The 19,226-nt window shown below is 50.8% G+C and overlaps 11 protein-coding genes across 11 annotated transcripts in view; 5 read left to right on the forward strand and 6 right to left on the reverse strand.

Moving 5' to 3' along the window:
- Positions 1 to 1,295: 1,295 nt before the first annotated feature.
- On the reverse strand, positions 1,296 to 1,901 carry BABINDRAFT_66321 (uncharacterized protein). The gene is made up of 2 exons (XM_019132475.1): positions 1,850 to 1,901; positions 1,296 to 1,798 (listed from the first exon to the last, which is right to left on the reverse strand). Exons 1-2 carry the CDS (start codon positions 1,878 to 1,880, stop codon positions 1,650 to 1,652), a joined length of 180 nt encoding a protein of 59 aa, XP_018983092.1. The 5' UTR covers positions 1,881 to 1,901; the 3' UTR covers positions 1,296 to 1,649.
- A 599-nt stretch (positions 1,902 to 2,500) lies between these two features.
- CBF1 (Cbf1p) lies at positions 2,501 to 2,860 on the reverse strand (the record flags this gene model as incomplete). The annotated part of the gene is made up of 1 exon (XM_019130894.1): positions 2,501 to 2,860. The coding sequence occupies one exon, from the start codon at positions 2,858 to 2,860 to the stop codon at positions 2,501 to 2,503; it is 360 nt and encodes a 119-aa protein (XP_018983093.1).
- An 874-nt stretch (positions 2,861 to 3,734) lies between these two features.
- On the forward strand, positions 3,735 to 5,160 carry BABINDRAFT_163164 (uncharacterized protein). Its single transcript, XM_019129752.1, has one exon. The coding sequence runs from the start codon at positions 3,818 to 3,820 to the stop codon at positions 5,036 to 5,038; it is 1,221 nt and encodes a 406-aa protein (XP_018983094.1). The 5' UTR covers positions 3,735 to 3,817; the 3' UTR covers positions 5,039 to 5,160.
- Positions 5,161 to 5,298: 138 nt separating this feature from the next.
- On the reverse strand, positions 5,299 to 6,298 carry HIS3 (imidazoleglycerol-phosphate dehydratase). The gene has a single exon (XM_019129753.1). The coding sequence runs from the start codon at positions 6,071 to 6,073 to the stop codon at positions 5,408 to 5,410; it is 666 nt and encodes a 221-aa protein (XP_018983095.1). The 5' UTR covers positions 6,074 to 6,298; the 3' UTR covers positions 5,299 to 5,407.
- A 200-nt stretch (positions 6,299 to 6,498) lies between these two features.
- On the reverse strand, positions 6,499 to 7,908 carry BABINDRAFT_163166 (mitochondrial 37S ribosomal protein bS1m). The gene has a single exon (XM_019129754.1). It carries the CDS (start codon positions 7,728 to 7,730, stop codon positions 6,585 to 6,587), a length of 1,146 nt encoding a protein of 381 aa, XP_018983096.1. The 5' UTR covers positions 7,731 to 7,908; the 3' UTR covers positions 6,499 to 6,584.
- A 1,225-nt stretch (positions 7,909 to 9,133) lies between these two features.
- KIC1 (putative serine/threonine protein kinase) lies at positions 9,134 to 10,114 on the forward strand (the record flags this gene model as incomplete). Its single annotated transcript, XM_019131997.1, has 1 exon — positions 9,134 to 10,114. A coding segment is annotated over one exon (981 nt), but the record flags the coding sequence as incomplete, so codon positions are not given.
- Positions 10,115 to 12,187: 2,073 nt separating this feature from the next.
- On the forward strand, positions 12,188 to 13,462 carry BABINDRAFT_22413 (arginyltransferase; the record flags this gene model as incomplete). The annotated part of the gene is made up of 1 exon (XM_019131286.1): positions 12,188 to 13,462. A coding segment is annotated over one exon (1,275 nt), but the record flags the coding sequence as incomplete, so codon positions are not given.
- A 502-nt stretch (positions 13,463 to 13,964) lies between these two features.
- BABINDRAFT_25951 (uncharacterized protein) lies at positions 13,965 to 15,194 on the reverse strand (the record flags this gene model as incomplete). Its single annotated transcript, XM_019131369.1, has 2 exons — positions 13,965 to 14,576; positions 14,616 to 15,194. Coding segments are annotated over 2 exons (1,191 nt in total), but the record flags the coding sequence as incomplete, so codon positions are not given.
- Positions 15,195 to 15,537: 343 nt separating this feature from the next.
- On the reverse strand, positions 15,538 to 16,165 carry BABINDRAFT_163170 (uncharacterized protein). Its single transcript, XM_019129755.1, has one exon. It carries the CDS (start codon positions 15,717 to 15,719, stop codon positions 15,543 to 15,545), a length of 177 nt encoding a protein of 58 aa, XP_018983100.1. The 5' UTR covers positions 15,720 to 16,165; the 3' UTR covers positions 15,538 to 15,542.
- Positions 16,166 to 16,455: 290 nt separating this feature from the next.
- GLX3 (glutathione-independent methylglyoxalase) lies at positions 16,456 to 17,555 on the forward strand. Its single transcript, XM_019129756.1, has one exon. The coding sequence runs from the start codon at positions 16,538 to 16,540 to the stop codon at positions 17,261 to 17,263; it is 726 nt and encodes a 241-aa protein (XP_018983101.1). The 5' UTR covers positions 16,456 to 16,537; the 3' UTR covers positions 17,264 to 17,555.
- A 1,250-nt stretch (positions 17,556 to 18,805) lies between these two features.
- Positions 18,806 to 19,226, forward strand: part of PDC11 (indolepyruvate decarboxylase 1) — a gene marked incomplete at both ends in the record, with an annotated part of 7,428 nt that continues 7,007 nt past the window's right edge. The window contains one exon of the mRNA XM_019132476.1: positions 18,806 to 19,185. Coding sequence (XP_018983102.1) covers positions 18,806 to 19,185 — 380 coding nt within the window. The remainder of the gene's footprint in view (positions 19,186 to 19,226) is intronic.

Raw genomic sequence — 19,226 nt, forward strand, 5'->3', positions numbered from 1 at the left:
GAAGAGGTCCGAGGATTGTGATAGGCTCAGTGTTTCAGGTCAGATTTGGCTTCTTTTAACGGCTGGTGGGGATTGTGATTTCGGCGTAATGGCTTGGAAGCAAGTACTCTCTGTGGTCTAATTACTTTCTGCTGACGGAATATAAAACGAGGGTAGCAGAATAAATGCGATGGCCGTGAGAAAAGAGGTGGAAGAGTGATTTTAGCAGAACAAAACCACTACACGCTCCTTCGTTTTGCTTTTCTAAATACAGACGCTTAAATCAAGGAGAGGCACGTCTAGCGCCTGGGCCGGTCGGGACATATGCACATATATCTGTGAGCTGCAAACCCCAAGCGTCCCCTTGCTTGTACGCAGACTCAGTCTGCACGGGAGGCTGCACGGTCACGAGCCCGGGGTCGATTAACGTTTCTCAGATCTTAGAGAAGGCGCCTAAAACACGAGATGCAGCTGGTGAGACTGGTGTGCATCTGGTTGGGAGCATGTTTTTGGTCCGCAACAGTGTGAGAGTGGGATGACGATTATAGAGTGAGTTTGTTTCAGCAACGTAGGCGTGACGCGAAAATAGTCCGCGGCGCGAAAACTGTCCGCGACGCACATAAAAGTCTTGGTCGCAGCGCGTTGTATCGTTTCTTGGCTGAGGCGCAGCAGATCTGTGACAAATCTAGAGAGAACGAAAATAGTTGTAAAAAAGTTGTATATGACTAGCCTTGACTTTCGTTACAAGAGTGCTTGGTTTCTTGTTAAGAGCATACGTAAGTGGGCGGAATGGTTCATCCGGGGTGGCTTAGAACAATGTAAAAGAGGGATGCTATATTCAATGCTGCTAAAGCCCGTGGCTTCCAGCCGGCAGTCAAGGTTTGCATCCAATTAAAGCGAGAAGATATCCCACCAGAAACGCGTTTTTATAGTCTCTTGTTGGGTTGAATCGGAGTGATATTAATCTATGCTTTCAGGGCCGAGTTTACGAGTAGCTGCCATCCAGCGTGAGCACTAAGAGATATGAATAGCTAGGTCCTCATGACAGCGGGTCTGAATTACGTATTACCGAGTAGGATCCAGTCTTGAGGCTATAATGTTGCATTTATATAATGAAGGAAAACTCAATCAAAAGTTTCAAAACACCAAACGCGGAGTGAGGAAATCAGGCGTATTGTACCATACAGGCGGCTGTTATAGCAAAGCTCATTGACGATATGCCATGCATATCACTAGGCTAGTTCGCCCAAGGTTTGTTCGGAAAACTCTACGAGTGTAATTTAAATGCCACAAAAATGTCAAACGAATGGCATCCGAGGAAACCAGTTGAGGCTCATTTAGCACGGTGACTGTTCTCCAGATTGCTTTTGAAAGAATCTACATCCAAGATTTTTCTTCGTGGGTTGAGTAGGTCGTCAGATGCCTGCACAATCAACGTATTTGACTTTTAATTAAAGGATTGCGAGTTCGGCTCTCGCCGTGGGGGTTCTCCTATTGTCATCAGTAAACCGGTTGACTCATAGAAGCACCAACGCTCACAACAACTTTATGCTACCTTTTTCCTACAAGCTTGGAAGATTCAGAGCATGACTCGCATCTCATTTTCACCTACCCGATAGAATCTAATTTACTCCCCTAGTGGCCAATTCATCTGGTTATCGCCATCAATTTTAGGCCTTGGCCACACCGGTACCATACTTTGGTGGAAATTCACCTTGAATACCAGTAGTGGCATCGACACAGGTGCACCGGCTAGCCTTAGGGGTGCCAGCCATGGCGGTTGGGATGTGGAGACCGCAGCCGATCCAGGTAGAAAGGACTAATGAAGGTTAGTACTGCAGGAGAATCGGGTGCGTTTGTGGGAACATACGGCAGGTTTGACATTGTATTGGCTTGCACATATTGACAAAATTGGATGTTTGACAATTGGGAGTGTAAGTAAAAGGGCGGATCACTCCTGGTATATATAACTGTGGCTGGCCGTGGAAAAAAAGCCTGGCCGAAAACTTGTGGCGGTGGGCTCCAGCCTTAGAAAAAGAAAAGTGTCGCGCGTGGCGTGTGTGCACGTTTCTAGATACCTCTGGCATAAGAATTTTGCCTGGTTCGCGAGCTGACAAGTTGAAACATCCGTGGGGGCGTAGCGGGTGACTATAGGCTATAAATAATGCCCTGAAGATTCGGTTAGGAGCTTCGATGGTTAGACCTACGTAATACCTTTTGTACACGCAGGCATGTGCAGGCCCCATCCGGGAGCTACGAGTGATTTTATTGACATTTCTTCCATAAAATAAACCAAGCACCTTTCGGTTCCCTTCGATACGGAAAGTGTAGATACTCGTTTCTGGAGTATAGACAAGCTTGAATTCGAAACCTACCCACCCCGGATTTGTCCTCCCGGAATGGCTCTTTCAACAAACCTATCGCTACATTTAGATACAGTTATAGAAGAATGAAGTAACACAGAGAAGAAGAAAAGGCCAAAATGGCGAACCGAAAACATATAGTACAGATAAAAACACAGCTACTTCTTCTCCTCGTTCTGCTGGTGGCAGGCCCGCTTCCAGTGCTCCAACTCCTTGTAGGCCTTCTCCAATTCCTTCTTTAATTTTTCGTTGGAGTGACTCAACTCGGCCACCGCCTGGTCTGTCAACAACTTCTCCAATGTCCACTTTTCGATGTTGTTGTTTTCATTCTCCTTGAGGCGCTTGATGTACTCCACCGCGCGCTGGAGGATAGCAGCTTTGTTGTTGTCGTGGAATGGAAGCAATCCAGAAATCTCGCGGATTCCCAAGTTGATGTTCTCACGGCGACGGCGCTCAACCTCCTTGTGGTTGTCACGGCGGATCTTGTGCCATTCGTCGGTTCCAGCCACCGGCTTCATCTGGAGCGACGCGTGGGTCAAACTAGAGCCCGCGTGTGTGCTGTTGATGGCGTTGGCGTTGCTGGCCGCGACGTTCGGCGTATGGGCCCCACTAGGCGACTGGCTGGTTGGCGGTGATTGTTGCTGGTGGAGCTGCTGGTGGTGCTGCTGTTGGCGTAACAACTGCTGGTACGCGAGCTGCTGGTCCTGCGGCGTCATCTGCTGAGCATAGGATGGCTGCTGGGACAATAATTCAGAGTCAATGGACGCCAACTCGGTGATCTGCTGGTGGTTGTCTTCCTCCTTCTTTTCTTCAGACTGTTCGTCAGTGAAGGCGGCAGCAGCAGCAATGGCAGATGCGGCGGTATCTGATTCGTCCTTCAACTTCATCTTCTTGCGGGACTCCTCTTCCGAGTGGGTGCCTCTCTTGTGGGAATCTTGGCCTCTGTTCATGGGTGGATGGACTGACGCGTTAGTATCGGTTGGTCGACGGGAAACGGTGGCAAAGAGAAGTGATAGAGGGGATAATGTGGCAACGGGGCACTTCAAGATATTCTCGCACACCCGCAGTAAGCACTTACGCTAAAAAAAAACGTTCAGTTGTGTCAATTCCGGATGCAGAGACACGGTATTTTGGTTACAGACACACAAAACAATAACAAGTGAAAAACGTGAGCCACGGAAAAAGAGGGATCACGAGGATCTCAGGTGATGTCGATGTTTTCGGGTTGATTTTTGCCGCACAAGTGTCGCGGTGGCGTTGCGGTTGTGCAGAATGCGTGACCCTCCACGTGGTCGTGCACGTGATGGTTATCGCACCGCCTTGTGCCGCACGTCTGGACCAACAGAAAACTTGATACGAGCTTTCACACTGATGTGCTTTTTGCCATTCTATATTCGTATTCCTTCGACTACAAGCCGCTCAGATCGTACCCCTTAGATCATTTGCTATAAAAGCCAACTAAAGAAACAGCCGCCATGGGTATCAAAAACATGTTCAAGAAGAGAGCGCCCGAAATGGACAACTTCGAGCCGGTAGTGGGCAGTGGCCGGACCCAGAAGTTTGCCGCCTACGGGGAGCTTGCGCAACAGAAGGAGAAGAAGACGTATGCACCGGCAAACCCGTACGCTCAGGAGCCGGTCAACGATGAGAATGGTCTGCCGCAGACAAGCAACCCGTATGCCAATCCCTCTGCTCAAAATGCCCCCAGTGGGTATAGCCAGCCGGCGGCGTTCAACCCCAGAGCCCAGCCACCAAAGCCACAGGCCAATACCCAACACGTCAACATTCAGCCACAGGCCTATAACCCTCCGCGGAATCCGAGCTTCCAGCATAACCAGAGACTGACGAATCCGTACTCCAACGCCAGCCGGGCAAACCCGTACGCGGCTTCGGCCCCAGGCGGATACGAGCCCTCCATTGATTTGAATGCGGACCCAGAGGATGATTTGAACGACGTCCCAGATAACTACTACAACCCGGAGGAAGAGCAGCAGAGACAGGCGGAAATGGAAGAGGAAGAAGAGGTTGAGCAGATCAAACAGGAGATGCGGTTCACCAAGCAGCAGACCTTGTCGTCGACTCGTAATATGGTGCACATGGGACAGCAGGCGCTCAACTCCGCGGACAACACGCTCGGGATGATGGGGAGCCAGAGCGAGCGAATTTTCGAGAGTGAGGACAGTTTGCGCAAGATGGACCAGAAGAACTACGAGCTGGGAAAACATATCAACCAGATCAACAAGTACAGGGGCATGTTGACGCCCTTGGCCACGAATCCGTTTAACGGGAAGGTCCGTCGCAGAAGAGAGGACGAGGAGTGGTTGAACAGACGCATGGACCAGAAGGCCACCCAGGAACACAACCGTGCGCAGATTGCCAAATCGCAGAACCGCATTGGGCTCGGGTTGGATGGCAAGCTGAAGACGGGCGACGTTGCGAGCGCCGCGCCGGAGCGTAGACGCAACTACCAGCGCTACCAGTTCGAGAACGACTCGGAGGACGAGGCGATGGAAGGAGAAATCGACGACGGCTTGGAGCAGGTGAGCGAGATCGTGAGCAAGTTAAACATCAAGGCCAAGATCATGGGCAAGGAGATGGACAAGCAGAACGAGCGCTTGCGTAGGATGGAGGAGGAAGCCGACCGGGTGGAATTGGATGTGAGTAAGAACACTCGCAGATTGGGAAAGTTTGTATAAAAATCGGACTAGGGTGTTGCATAACTAATTGGTATAAACCAGGTGTAGGGTGGATTGGCGAGCTTTGTGTATAAACCAGGTGTAAGGTGATAGAGCTAGGAAGACGCCTAGGTGTTTCCGTGAAGTGTTAGGGTACATGGAGCAGAGACTACAGGCGTTTCTACGTTATGGAAATAACAGTGAAATTCAGGTGGTGCCTGATAAATGCAGTTTACCTGTGTCGTTTGCATTTCTCGCCAGAGAAATTCACTTACATTTAATGGCCAAGCCTTGAATTGATGCGTTTTTTTTAAAGCTGTCTGCTGGTTATATACATTATCGCCGTAACCGACGGAATAAATAGCTCTCTAAAGAATCCCTGGATGCTCCCTAAAACAATACCCCTTTAGTAGAGGGCACGTCGTTGGTGCCATTGCTACTGGTGGCCTCCTTGATAGCGACGGCCAAAGCCTTGAACGCACTCTCCGCGCGGTGGTGATCGTTCGTGCCGCGCAAGCAGTCCACATGCATGGTGATGTGCGCGCCCTGTGCGAAACTCTCCATCACGTGCGGAATCATTTCGCAGCTCAACTGGCCGAGCATTTCACGCTTCAAGCCGAGCTCGATGACCGCGAACGGACGGTTTGACAAGTCAACTACCGCTCTGCTGAGTGCTTCGTCCAACGGAGCAAACCCGCTCCCAAAACGCTTCACCCCCTTAACCTGGCCCAACGCCTGGTAGAACGTCTGCCCAAGCGCAATACCCACGTCCTCTGCGGTGTGGTGGTCGTCAATATGGAGGTCACCAATGCACTCAACAATGAGCGACCAGCCCGCGTGCTTCGCAAGCGCGTGAAGCATGTGGTCGAGGAAACCGATCCCCGAGTTGACATCAATCACCTGGGCGCTGGTGGCCTGGGCAGCTGGTCCGTCGTGATTATACGCCTTGTCCTGGAAGATGGACTGTGTAAGCGTGAGCGGGCCTCCATCAAGCGCAAGGGCGATCTGGATCTTTGTTTCGTTAGTGGAACGACTGATAACGGCAGAACGGGTCATATTGGGCGTGGTTTGAGAGAGAGAGGAAAGAGGAGTTCGACCATGGCTCGTGAAAAAGTTGCAGAATCACCACGGTGACTCTTATCGATAAGGCATTTAGGGCGTGCACGACCTAGCCCCGAGAAGGCGACATAGACAGTAATGACGTAAGGGGGGGAGTATCCTGGTGGGGGAAGTACCGAGATGACAAATTATGAGAGGTTAGCCTAAGACTGATTGATACAGCAATTTCCCCCAACAGGTTGGAATAAGCGAGGACAATAATTCATAGAATAATACGGGTTGTCTAAGGTGAATCCATGTATACAGGACCGGACACCCGATGGCCTGGAAATATACTGTCAGGTCTAAAATAACAAGTCCTGGGATAGCTACTCAAGTACTCAGAGGTTTAGGATTCTACCCGGGAGACCGATATGACCTACATTAAGCTCGCTCAAAATGAATCGTAATATTTACATGAACAGCCGACGGTTTGCCGGTCGATGATGACGCTTGAGCCTCCTGCCGTTTACATCTTCAAGATTTGCTTCACTCTGTTGGAAGCCGACTTGTTCGGCTTGCTTCTGAGCAAAATCTCTTCAAACTTGTTTCTGAATCTCCCCGCACCAGCGCTACCAGCCTTAGACACACCCTCGGTGTGGATTTTCACGGACCCGTCGCTCTGCAAGAATGCGCTCTCGACTCTCAACGGTACGGCAACCTCGTGCTTGTGCATGCCTGGAATGTTGCTTGCGGCCTGGTTTTGCAAACTGACGCTGGACTGACCAACGTCGACGATGAAGCCACCCAACGCGGCGGTCGTACGGCCACCGCCCATCATGTCGCGTGCATTGCGCTTGAGCAATCTGCCCGGCTTGACGACTGCGGTTTCGATCCCGTTTGGCGTGTTTCTCAATCTGCCCTTGAGCGTGTACGACAACCCGGCGGTCCCGGCAACCTTGAACTTGGAGATGTCATTCGGGTCGCGCGCGTAGCGCTTGAAGTCGTTCTTGGCCTGGGGCGCGGCCGCGCGCGATGCGTACTTGCCCACGTTTTCGCCCGCTGCGCGCTTCGCATGGAGCATCGCACCGATAGTGTCCTGCATCACGTTTGCGTTGTTGTGCTTGTTGTGCACAATGGCAGCCGGATCGTGCGCCAACAATGCCTGGAAGTATTCCTGGCGGAATTCCTTGGCACCGGAGCCAACCTTGTTGCCGGCGTTGTACTTGACAGCCTGTGCAAGTTTGTCGGCTCTGCGCACAGGGAGGTCTGGCTTGCTGATCTGGAGGAGGTCAGAGACCTGCTGCTTTTCAGAGGCCGGATCGAAGGTTTTGCCGCCAAAAAGCGGGTTTTGCTTTTTGTTCGGGGTCACAAGCGCAGTGTTGAACTCCTGGAAGCGCAAAAGCTTGTAGTAGAAGCCAGGCGCAGCCTCGTATGGCACCATGCGCTCATAGGTTTCGATGGCATCCACGGTGATGTGCTTGGACTGGCAGTTCTCCGGCAAGCGCGATTTCAAGCCGTAGTTTCTGTTCTTGTAGGACTCGGAGCTGGCAAAGAGGATCTGGCGGGTCGGCACAGACTTGTCGATCTTGGCGCGCGGGTTGTCGAGAGTTTTGACCACTTGGGCCAATCTCGAATTCTTGTACAATCTGCCAAAGTTAGCAGGGGCGGACATTGGGGGTGGAGAGATAGGTGAGATTGCGACTAGTGCTTAATCGTATGGTTGAGGTTGTGTTAAAGTGAAAAATTCAGTGAGCGCGGCAGTTACCCGGCGGCACGTGCACGACCACTGCGTATACCGGATGCGGTTGGTCCTTACATTATTTTGGGTGATCTGTCTTGTAAAATTTGAACGAAATACGGCAAAGGCCTGCCTAGAATAGTTAAAAGGGGTCAGAAAAATTCTTGAATGACAGGTTTTAGACGGTGTATGTTATGAGTATGTTGGAGGCTGTTACAGGGGTTTACCACTGGTGATATAGAGGGAGCGATACAATTCTCGAAGTTAAGATATCTGGGGGGTTAGAAAAAATCACGGATGACTTAAACAAGTACATCCAGTCACTGTTTTATCTACACCAAGGCGGCCATACTGTAGACCGTATATAGCAAGGGATTCCGGCCCGAATACTTTGCGTAGTATTTTTTTTTTTTTTTTTTTTTTTTTTTTTTTATTTTTTTTTTTTTTTTTTTTTTTGCCTAGTGGAATCCTCTCTGCTCGTATTCCTAAGGCGCTATCTTTGTAATATCATGAAACGCATTTTCAACCATAGATGCTAATAGTTACCGCCTGCAGGTATGCCTCCTGCCAACCTTCAAGCACAAGAAATCATCCACACCCGCTCTCTTGCCACAGCTACGTATCAGTTTGCAGAGATTACGGCCATCGATATCTAATGAACTAATAAAAATGGATCAAGCACCTATATATTTTGTACAAAATACGCGTAGTGCTTTTTCCTACCTCTGGTCCACGCGGAACCTCCTCCTGCACTGATGACAAAAGTAATTTTCTTCCAGCGGCTTATATACACACGCCAGATCACATACTAGATCCTCTTCTGCTCCAGAGCCGCCCCAGACGCGTTTTACCTGTTTCGAGACCCCTTGGCCGTCACCCAGCTTCCATATACCCTGTTGCCGAAAACACCTAGAGACGATTGGTTCATAGCGAAGAGTTAGCTGTCACGCCCAGACTTCGCCTCTTTAGCTTCCGGTACATTTTGCAACTACACCGTCCTATAGCTAAGGTTTTCGTCGCCACCAGCCCAATTTGCATTCCTGGGATTCTTGCAACATCATTAACACGAAGCCTATACCAATCAAAAGCTTCAGAGACTATTAGAGCTCTCTAGCGCGTGCGATCGCTTTACACTCCATATTCTGTGAGTATCCGCGATCTACATTCACTTGCGATCTTTGTTTCTGGTCCTAAAACCCTTTGAGTTACCAGACCCTTGAATCCCTATTGGTCTTCATCCACGGTCTATCCGGTAATCTATTGAATAGCCCATTTCCTATTAAACCCACTTTCGGTCGCCTCGCATCACTCGCAGTCATCGAACCAAATTACACACCATGCCCGATAAAGTCACCCAGGTGTACACACGCACGGAGGTAATCGGCCGCGGGAAGTTTGGGGTAGTCTATAAGGGTGTGCACAACAAGAGCAAGAAGATCGTCGCGATCAAGGTGCTCAACCTTGACACGGAGGAGGACGAAGTTAAGGACGTGCAGCAGGAGATCCAGTTCCTCGCGGAGTTACGCAACGTGCCTAATGTGACGCACTACTATGGCTCGTACCTCCACGATACGAAGCTCTGGATCATCATGGACTACTGCGCGGGTGGGTCGATCCGCACGTTGCTCAAACCGGGCCCTATCGAAGAGCGATACCTCGGAGTGATTGTGCGCGAGCTCTTAGTCGCGCTCCAGAGCGTGCACAGCATGGGCGTGATTCATCGCGACATCAAGTCTGCCAACGTGCTCGTCGCGCGTGACGGACGTGTACAGCTCTGCGACTTTGGCGTCGCGGCCAAGCTTACTAGCGAGGCGCTCAAGCGCACCACCATGGCCGGCACGCCGTACTGGATGGCCCCGGAGGTCATTATGGAGGGCACTGCGTACAATGTCAAGGCCGACATCTGGTCGCTCGGCATCACCGCGTACGAAATTGTGACGGGTAACCCGCCGTACTGCGAGTATGACGCGATGCGCGCGATGCAGCTCATCACCAAGCTGAAGCCGCCGCGGCTCGAGGGCCGTGCGTACTCTGCGCTTCTCAAAGAGTTCATCGCATTATGTCTCGACGAAAACCCCGCGGAGCGCCTCATGGCCGACGACTTGCTCCGTTCCAAGTTTGTCAAGTTCCACCGCACTACGCCCACCACCGCGTTGAAGGAACTCATCAGTCGCTACCTCGTGTGGCGCGAGAAGAAGTCGTCCCGCGACTCGTTCGTGCACATCGAAGATGAGCTTAACAGCTCTGAGATCCTGGTCAAGTGGGACTTTGATTCGCTCTCGTCTGCAGAGTACGTCGTTGAGGAGATAGATAGCGATGAGGAGACAGCAACCATGGTGTTTCCTGAGGGCGGCGCCATGACCGGCACCCTTGCGGGTACGTACACCCCTACGCTCGGGACTATTCGGCCTGATGCTAACACGTTCCATAACACCCAGACAGGCACCAAGAAGGCGCGCCGTGAGAAAGAGGCACCGCAGTCGCTCCTCAAGCTCTTCGAGACCGAGGAGGAGACCGAATCGCGCTTACGTAGCCCCTCTGTGAGCGACGGCGTCTCGCCGCAGCAGCAGCTCTTTGCGTCACCGCCGCCACCACTCGCGCAGATCGAGATCCCCACCATGGACGACCTCGCGCGCAGTGTCAACCGTCCACGAGCGCCACTGTTGCTCCACTCGCAGTCAGCCGCGCCCAACCTCGAGAATGCGCGCCGGAAGGACTCGCTCACGTCGCACTCCTCGTCAGCCTCGCTCAGCGCTGGTGTGCCCACGCTCGCCAGCTTGAACGGCGACTTGCCAGTGCGGCGCCCCACCGTAACCCATCTCACCCAGACCACCCACCGCACTCCGTCGCCCACGAAGGTCCAGAGTGAGCATTCGCCGGGCCGTGAGACATTCCCTGTGATGAAGCCGCTCCACACGCTGAACGCGCCATTGTTGCAGCCCATCAATACTAAGATTGCAGCTCTTGCCGGTGACAGTCAGGCGTCCGCCACTGCCACAATCAACCCCCCGAACAACGTCTTCGGTAGCACGCCCATCCAGACCTTTAGCCCGACACCGTTGCTCAAGCTCGCGACCTCGTCTCTCCATCAGAAGTACCCAAACTTGCAGCTCAAAATGCCCACCCCGGGCCACTCTGCCAGTCTGCCCGCACTCGCCACATTCGACCTGAATTCCAGTTCCAGTTTCAGCCTCTCACACCAGGCTGCGCCGGCGCATCTGGGAGACGAAAATATCAACCAGTTTGGCTTTAACCCCAACCAGGCTGCCACGCTTCCTTTGGTTATGACTCCATTGGTTGAAAAGTCATTTGAGAATTCTATATTCGGACGGTCTGAAATCTCCGGACCGAGATCAGAGCTCGCCGGGCGGCCTGAGACTTCGGTCCCGAACGGAAAGCCTGAGGTTCCAAAGCCCGAAGTTTCCGGATTGAGTGTGAAATACGAGACTGGTGGCGCTGCTATACCGTCAAACCTGGAGGAGGTGGTCCAACCGCGGAGCTACCTGCGGAAACCGAGCGTGGCCCTCGCACAGAACCAGCCGATTCTCAGCGCGGGCGTGATGGCGCGGTCCGAGCCGGTCTCGGCGTCGGCTTCAACGTCCGGGTCCGAGTCCGGGACACTGTCGATGACGGCGCAACAGACCTTGGCCGCGTCGTTTCTGGCGTTGGCGTTGCAGAGCCACAATGCGAGCGGCGCTTCTGTTGCCCCGACCCTCACCCCGACCCCAGTAACGACTCCGGGCGACTTTGTCGGCTTGCCCACACTCAGCATGCGCTTGTTTATGGACTCGACGCCGAAGGACGAAATCGTCACAGAGCTTGAGGGCTTGATTGGCGCCTTGGGCCAGAGCTTGGACATTCTCGAGGAGAATTTGCAGGCGATTAATGAGTGAACAGAAGGTCTATGCGCAGCTCTGCTTTGCCATCACCCAAAAGCTTCGCCGTTGGTTGTAACGATCCGCAGTATAAAAGGAAAAGCAGGCCCAGTTTCAGGCTTGGGTGGAGGTCAAGAACACTACGCCGTATATAAGTTAATCTGAATGTTCCAAGCGCACGTGCTATGATGGATGGATGGCCTGTGGCCTTCATCCAGAAAAGCTACTTCTTAAAATAGACTTAGACCGAACAATCTAAAACCTTGACCATTAAACGGATACGCATATCTACCATTCTTCGATACCACTTTATAATTTCATCGTGGCATCGCCGTTACAGGCCGTGTGGTAAACCAAGAATTCCATGCATGTCCACGGTTTGCACGTGACAGGGGCAGATTGTCCAACATGAACCGTCACTGATTGGCCATTTCGGCCTACGCAAAACAGTTTAAAGTGGCCAACCTAAGCGCTCAACATAGACCGCGATCCAACTTGGTTCCTAGCATGTCATTCTTGGTGCTCTCACGTCCGTTCTACCGCAAGGATGGGTCCTGTGGCTACTGTAAGCACGCACCCAAAGGCGACGCCTACGCCTTGCGTTCCATCGAAAAGGCGGCTAGAGCAGTAGATGCCGAGCCGCCAAGCTCCACCAGCATGGGCTTTCATGCCTACCAGTTTTCTCCCGACATGTACGACCGCTTGATCCAATTAGGGTTCCGTCGCTCTGGCCACTTCACCTACAAGCCCGACAACCTCCGCAACTGCTGTCGGATGTACACCATCCGCACATCCGACGTACCCAACACCAAGGAGCACAGACACGCAGTGAATCGCTTCATCCGAAACATCACTGGATCACTGGAGACAAAGAAGAATCTGCTGTTCAGCCTCGCAAAGACGCTCACCGCGGGCGAGGCGCGGGCCGACCCTAAGCGGTTTTACACGCGATTCGGACCCGCCGCCTTTTCCAAGGAGAAGTACGACTTGTATCGTCGCTATCAACAACATGTCCACCAGGACAGGGAAATATCCGAGAAAGGATTCAAGGGCTTTTTGTGCGACTCCCCATTCGATACGCTGGAGTTGGACGAGGAGTTCTGGGAGGTGCTTAACGGCAGGAGCAGCGGTAAATTAGCCAGTTTTGGGCCAGTGCATGAATGTTACTATATCGATGAAAAGCTCTGTGCGATTGCGGTGCTTGATGTCTTACCGTCTGGAATCTCTTCTGTGTACTTCATCTGGGACCCAGCGTATGCTTCCTGGGGCTTGGGGACGATCGGTGGCTTGCGAGAGGTCGCTCTTACCCAGCGCCTCGGGCTTGCTTACTACTATCTCGGCTTTTACATCGCAGACTGCCACAAAATGAAGTACAAGGCCAAGTTCGGGGGCGAGATTTTGGACCTTGCGACCTACGAGTTCTGGGCCTTGAAGGACGTCTCAGTAAAGCTCCAGGATGGCCGATTTGCCACCTTGGTGGAATCTGCCACGGACGAAACGGTGCCTCTTGGCGAATTTAGGTTGGACTACGGCTCTTATGCGCCCCAACGCCACGAACTAACGTCCGGGCAGGCTAGGGATGTGAGCGAAAACGTCTATGGGGTTGGTAGAAACGCCTATACAAAGGCCGAGAGGTTTGCTGCCAAGCTTTCACTGGAGTATGGGCTCAAATACTATAACGAGCACAACAACCCGCTCTACGTGACAAAGGACCAGGACGAGGAGGATGAAGGGAAGCACATGACCACGTTACCGTTCGTGGTGCCGGGGATCTTGCCCCTCTGGCAGGTGTACTGCGATTTGACGGAGGAGGGCAGGCACCGTGAGTTAAAAGTGCGATTGTTTGACCTGGGCTTGATACGGGAAATGGTCTGGGACCGGGAGAATTCTCGGGTTAAAAGGATCATCGTCGACTCTATCCGTTTACTCGGGTGGGGGATGATTGATAGGTGTATTGTGGATGTGAGTGAGACATATTAGTATATTCGGCATACTGATCCGTGTATAGATGCTTGAAGTAATGCGGTCGGTTTGAGCCCGTTGGTTGATGCCTTCTGGCTATATGGAGTATTTCTAATACCTTGAGTAGGTGGAGTTTTCCGTGGGCACACCTCCGGTATTTATCCCTCTTTATTTATCATTCTCTTTGGGTGGTATTGCAGGTAGGGCAGAGGTTTGAGTCCAACAGGCCAAGCTCGTATACAGCACCCGTCTTGGCCTCATCGCTTTAACCTCTGCTATCCGCCTTACAAATTTTACTATATACAAGGTTTATTCTAATTTAATACAACAACTTACTCATCAACAAAGACGCGGCAACGGACACATTCAAAGAATCAACATTCGCCTCTTTGGCAGCGCCGGCTCGCAAGCTGTCAATCTGCACGATAAAGTCACTCTTGAGCTTCAAGTTGGTGCGAATCCCGGTACCCTCGGACCCTAAGACCAACATTACGGGTGTGTTTTCCAAGACCTCACGCAAGCCATTGAGCGGAAGCATCTTGGCGGTCAACGGGTTCTTGTCGCGGTACTTTTTCTGGTCCTCCTTGGCCAACTCGGGCGTGGTGGCGGAGATAAAGGTCCAACCCTGGCTGGCGGAGTCGGTAAAGAACTGCATCGGCTTGTTCGAGACGTATATCTTCATGAACTCGAGGGCACCGGCGGAGGACTTGCCGACTGCCGGTGTCAAGGATGCGCAATTCTTACCTGACATGACGATGAAATCAACCCCAAGAAAGTATGCGGACCGGATAATGGCACCGATATTGTGGGGGTCGGAAATCTCATCCAAGTACAAGCCCAAGGGGAACATGCCACCCTTTTCTTCGTTTTGTGTAGTGTCTTCGGTCGCGGTGACCTGCGCTGGGGCGTTGTAAAACGACTCGCGTGTTCTTACCACGGCTGCCTCATCCACATGCTCCTTCAAGCGGTGTTCGCGAAAGACGCTGAAGAGCCCAGTCTCGCCGTCAGCCGGCCCAAGTTTTAAGATCTCGGGCGGCTGCAACTTCTTGGCCTCCAACACGTAGCCGTTGTGCACCGCATGGTTGGTCAACATGTTGAGGTCATGTTTTGAGTTCACCATTTCCACTTCTACCTCGAGTGAACGCGCAAGCTTCATGATAGCAACGGAGCTGTCGTCTTGCGGCTTGTAAATGAAAAGCTTTGAGAGATATCCGCGCTGGTTCGCCTTCAATGCCGCGAGCACCGGCTGGGTCCCATAGATGTAGTCGCACAACGGCGATGACTGCAAGCGCGAGACAGGGTCGCGTGAGCCACGTGCACGGTTGTGTCGCCTTTCCTTGTTCTCTTCTTGCATGCGCGCGCCGTAGGACTGCGCCGCACGCTCCTTGCGCTGAACCGCGAACTGCTTGAAGTTGTCCGGGTTCGCGTCGCGGTACTGCTTCTTTGGCGAGTTGATATAATTGTACTTGCTGCGGAACCACTCATCCTTCTGCTCCTTGGTGGTTGCGCCGTCTCTTTCCCATGCCTTAACACGCTTGGTCACCGGAAAGTTGTTCTCAAAGGGTGTCTCTGTGGTCTTGGCCGGCTTGTAGTTGTCGATCCCGGGCTTCACACCATCCCGGTCTCTTCTCTTGAACGTGGGGGCGGTTTGTGTAAATGCACGAGAAAGCACGTACTGTTTTCCGAGCACAGCTAACGCTGTTTGGGTTCTGGAGCAAAGCATGTGGGGAGCAAGGTTATCAGTGTAACCAAGCCGTTTATGTTGGCGTTTATGTACGAAAATTAAATTTGCATCCGCCGCACGGTCACGTGCGACATGCTACAAGCGAGAGATGTAGCAGTAGTGTAGAGGGTCAGATAGGGCGTCGGATGCAGAAAACGTAGGATATATAGAAAGCCAAGAGAATAACTAAGGTTTGGGGGAGAACGAAAAACAGGCGGTGGTATATGTTTCTGACAGCAGGCCCATGCCCTTGTACAGGAGTAAGAGCAAGAGCGGTGGCATGCGGCATACGTCTTCTAGAGAGGGGGCTGGGGGCCAAGCATGTGAAGGGCAGAGGAGAAGGTATTTATAGAGATTTGACATCGATTATCGCAGAGATTAGGACTACTGGGTGTGAGTATTAGGTGGCTTTACAACTTGCTTTTACACCACTTCTGTTTGACTGCTGTGTCAGTTTAGTGGGATACAAGTATCAAACGACATGGGATGCTGTGTAGAATACAATATTAATATCATGGTGAAGGTGCTGAAGAGAAAAATGATGACATATCCATTACCCATCAGGTAATACATAATCTACCATCTAAACGATGGGTTTGAAACACCCGATCTTATTGCGGGTCTGACGAGCCTCTTCCCTGTGTTAGCCTCAAAATTATGAGCAACCGGAGCGGCCGGATCTCCCCCAACCTTTTATTGCCGTATTATCCTCCTAAAGGTCTATCTCTCCTCTAGGCTCTGACTTTCATTTTTGCTGGAATATTTGATATACCATGTGCATTCTCCACCAAGCTGCTGAGTAATAATAATAATAATGGCCTGTATCCTCTATAAACCCTTTTGCCTTGTAAAGCTTCCATATGCCGGTTACCTCCTGTTTGTGCATTAACCCCTACGAGGCTGACAAATGTTAAGACAGCGGAGATAGAAGAATTCACGTGATACCCAGACCTCAGACAAGACAAAGTGCGCTTTAGTACGAATAATGTTAGCAAGTATCCTGCAGCTACACCCCATACTTGCTTTGTCTGACGGGGCTCATGCATAACCAGTACTTGGAAAGTCCTGAAATCCGGTATTTTCTCTTAAGCAACTTGCTTCCCGTAAACCTATATAAAGGTCTAGAATTCCTCCGGTTATCAATTACTTTTTCTTCTCTCTCATCAATATCACATCCAGCAATGTCTCCAACCTTACCAAAGAAAGCTTTAATCTCCATCACCTCTTACTGCGAACCATTCTACGAGGATGGTAGCAAGACCGGTTTGTTCTACGGTGAAGCATCCCACCCATGGCACGTGCTTACCAAGGCTGGTTTTGAAGTCGACTTTGCCTCCGAATCTGGCTCCTATGGTCTCGATGACCATTCCACCAGCGAGGATTTCTTGAGCAAGGAAGATATTGCCGAGCTCAACGATCCAAATTCTGAATGCTCCAAGGCGTTCAAGAAGATCAAGAAGGCCTCTGACATCAATGCCGACGAATACGGTATCTTCTTTGCCTCCGCTGGCCATGCTACCTTATTCGACTACCCAACTGCCAGCACTTTGCAGAGTATTGCCTCCGAAATCTACAACAACGGTGGTATTGTGTCCACCGTCTGCCACGGTGGTTCCATCTTTGCCAACTTGATGGACAAGAAGACCGGTGAACACTTGGTCAAGGGCAAGAAGGTCACTGGCTTCACTGATATCGGTGAAGACCAAATGGGTATTACTTCTATCTTGGAAAAGTACAAGTTGAAGACCGTCCAGACCATTGCTGAGGAGGTTGGTGCCACTTATGTTCATCCTCCAACTCCATTCGGTGACTGGAACTTGACTGACGGTAGAGTTGTCACCGGTGTCAACCCAGCTTCTGCTCACTCCACTGCCGTCGCTGTCGTTGAAGCCTTTAACAAGCTTTGAGGGATGATGTATTTCCTTTAGTAATTGATCTGTCCATGAAATATGTAGAAGCCCAATCTCTTGGCTAGAGCCTTAACCAGGGATAAATTGTCTTTTTGGCGCAGACGTCAACTTGTTTCATTATAATTAGCATTCACCTAGCGCCGATCAAGTTGCACTCCCGAAAGCCATAAGCATGATGAGACACTGTTCGTTTATATTCGGGTATTTCCTCACAGGTAAGTTAAACTGTTAGGGCTCTAAGCGCCTAGTTTATATATATATGCACCTCACGTTTCTCGCTAATTTTATCTGGCTCTTTCTCCTGAATTATCATGCATCCTTTGGTTGCTATTGATTCCTGCATCGGGGTTTACCTTCAGTGTCATGCATGAGTTTCTCGGCCCAAGCGTGAGGACTATCGCAAACAGATATTTCTTAGTCGTACCTATTTTTTCCATCAATTTCATAATAATTTTGTACTCCCCCGTTGTGGCATACCACGAATGGAAGGTAGTAGATGAGAACCTTTTATGGGATTATTGTTTCATACTTCCAACGGAAATGCAGGACAAACTTCTCAACCAATAACATTTTATTCAAACCTGATACTATATCCCTTATAATGTTAGACACCAGAAGGAACTAAATCATTCATGAACTTGCATCACACAAATCTACAAGTTTTCGAAAATAACCTACCGTACTGCTGACACGTGACACGAGCCATAGCGTTAAATCGTACAGGCCTCATACTCTGTATTACTGGATAAATAGAATGTAGCCCGTGGACAAGACCGTTGAATGTTTAGGATTGGGATCTTCGGCGCCGGTTATCGGCCTCTATGTCTCCGAATAGGGCAGATTTCTCCAAGATTATCGCTCGGAAGGTGACGGTGCTGTGCCCATATGAAGTGATCTGACGCATACCTGCAGCAACACGCCGGTTGACGCCCTGTACCGCTCAGAAAAATCCTCCGATAACCGTCATCTATCCTTCTCATAAGATAACTACCGCTAACAAAAAATCACTTGCGGCAAACCAGGTATGGTGCAATTCTTACTAACCCGAGAATTGTAAACCGACTATTGTGTGCTGTCTATGTTGATATCGGATGAACTGCTGAAAGTCGGTTATTGCTGTGAATCACTATTCGGTCTCTACCGAGACTGTATAACATGACGCCTGAGGAGTCATTCTCTGAGCTTACCTGAAACAACTCTAGCTTTAGATCAGGCAAGAGACTACCACCAGAATGTTGAAATTATCCCTAGGAAGTGAAATTTTAGGCCTAGATGCTTTCCTGTTTAAGACAATTGTTCAAACCGGCAGAAATCCCTCCACAACCACGCGACATGCATTATACATCTAGTAAAGACTTCTGATACCTCCCATCCCCCTGACTCCAGGATTATACCTGCTATTTTATCTGTTTCAACGAGGGTAGAAAACTATATAAACCCCCCCTCATTTCCCCATATTTCCTATCCATCTTATTCATTTTTACACCAACAATTATCTATCCACCAAACAGACCGCCCTTCTATCATACAGTCCACACTATGTCTATCACTCTCGGCCAGTACATTTTCGAAAGAATGAACCAGCTCCACGTTAAAACAATCTTCGGGGTGCCTGGTGACTTCAACTTGCTACTTTTAGACTATATATCCAAGGTTCCAGGCATGAGATGGGCCGGGAACGCCAACGAACTCAATGCCGCCTACGCCGCTGACGGCTATTCCCGTGTGACTCGCTTGGGCTGTATTGTCACCACATTCGGTGTCGGCGAATTGTCCGCGTTGAATGGGATTGCCGGTGCCTATGCAGAACAGGTTGGCCTCGTACATATCGCTGGGGTGCCGGCCACGTCGTCCCAAAACAATAGGTTGTTGTTGCATCACACCTTGGGTAACGGAGACTTTACCGTTTACAGAAAGATGTCTGCTCACTTACTGAATGTCAACGTGATGTTAAAAGACA

Source organism: Babjeviella inositovora, assembly GCF_001661335.1.
Source record: "Babjeviella inositovora NRRL Y-12698 unplaced genomic scaffold BABINscaffold_13, whole genome shotgun sequence".
Taxonomy (NCBI): Eukaryota; Fungi; Ascomycota; class Pichiomycetes; order Serinales; genus Babjeviella; species Babjeviella inositovora.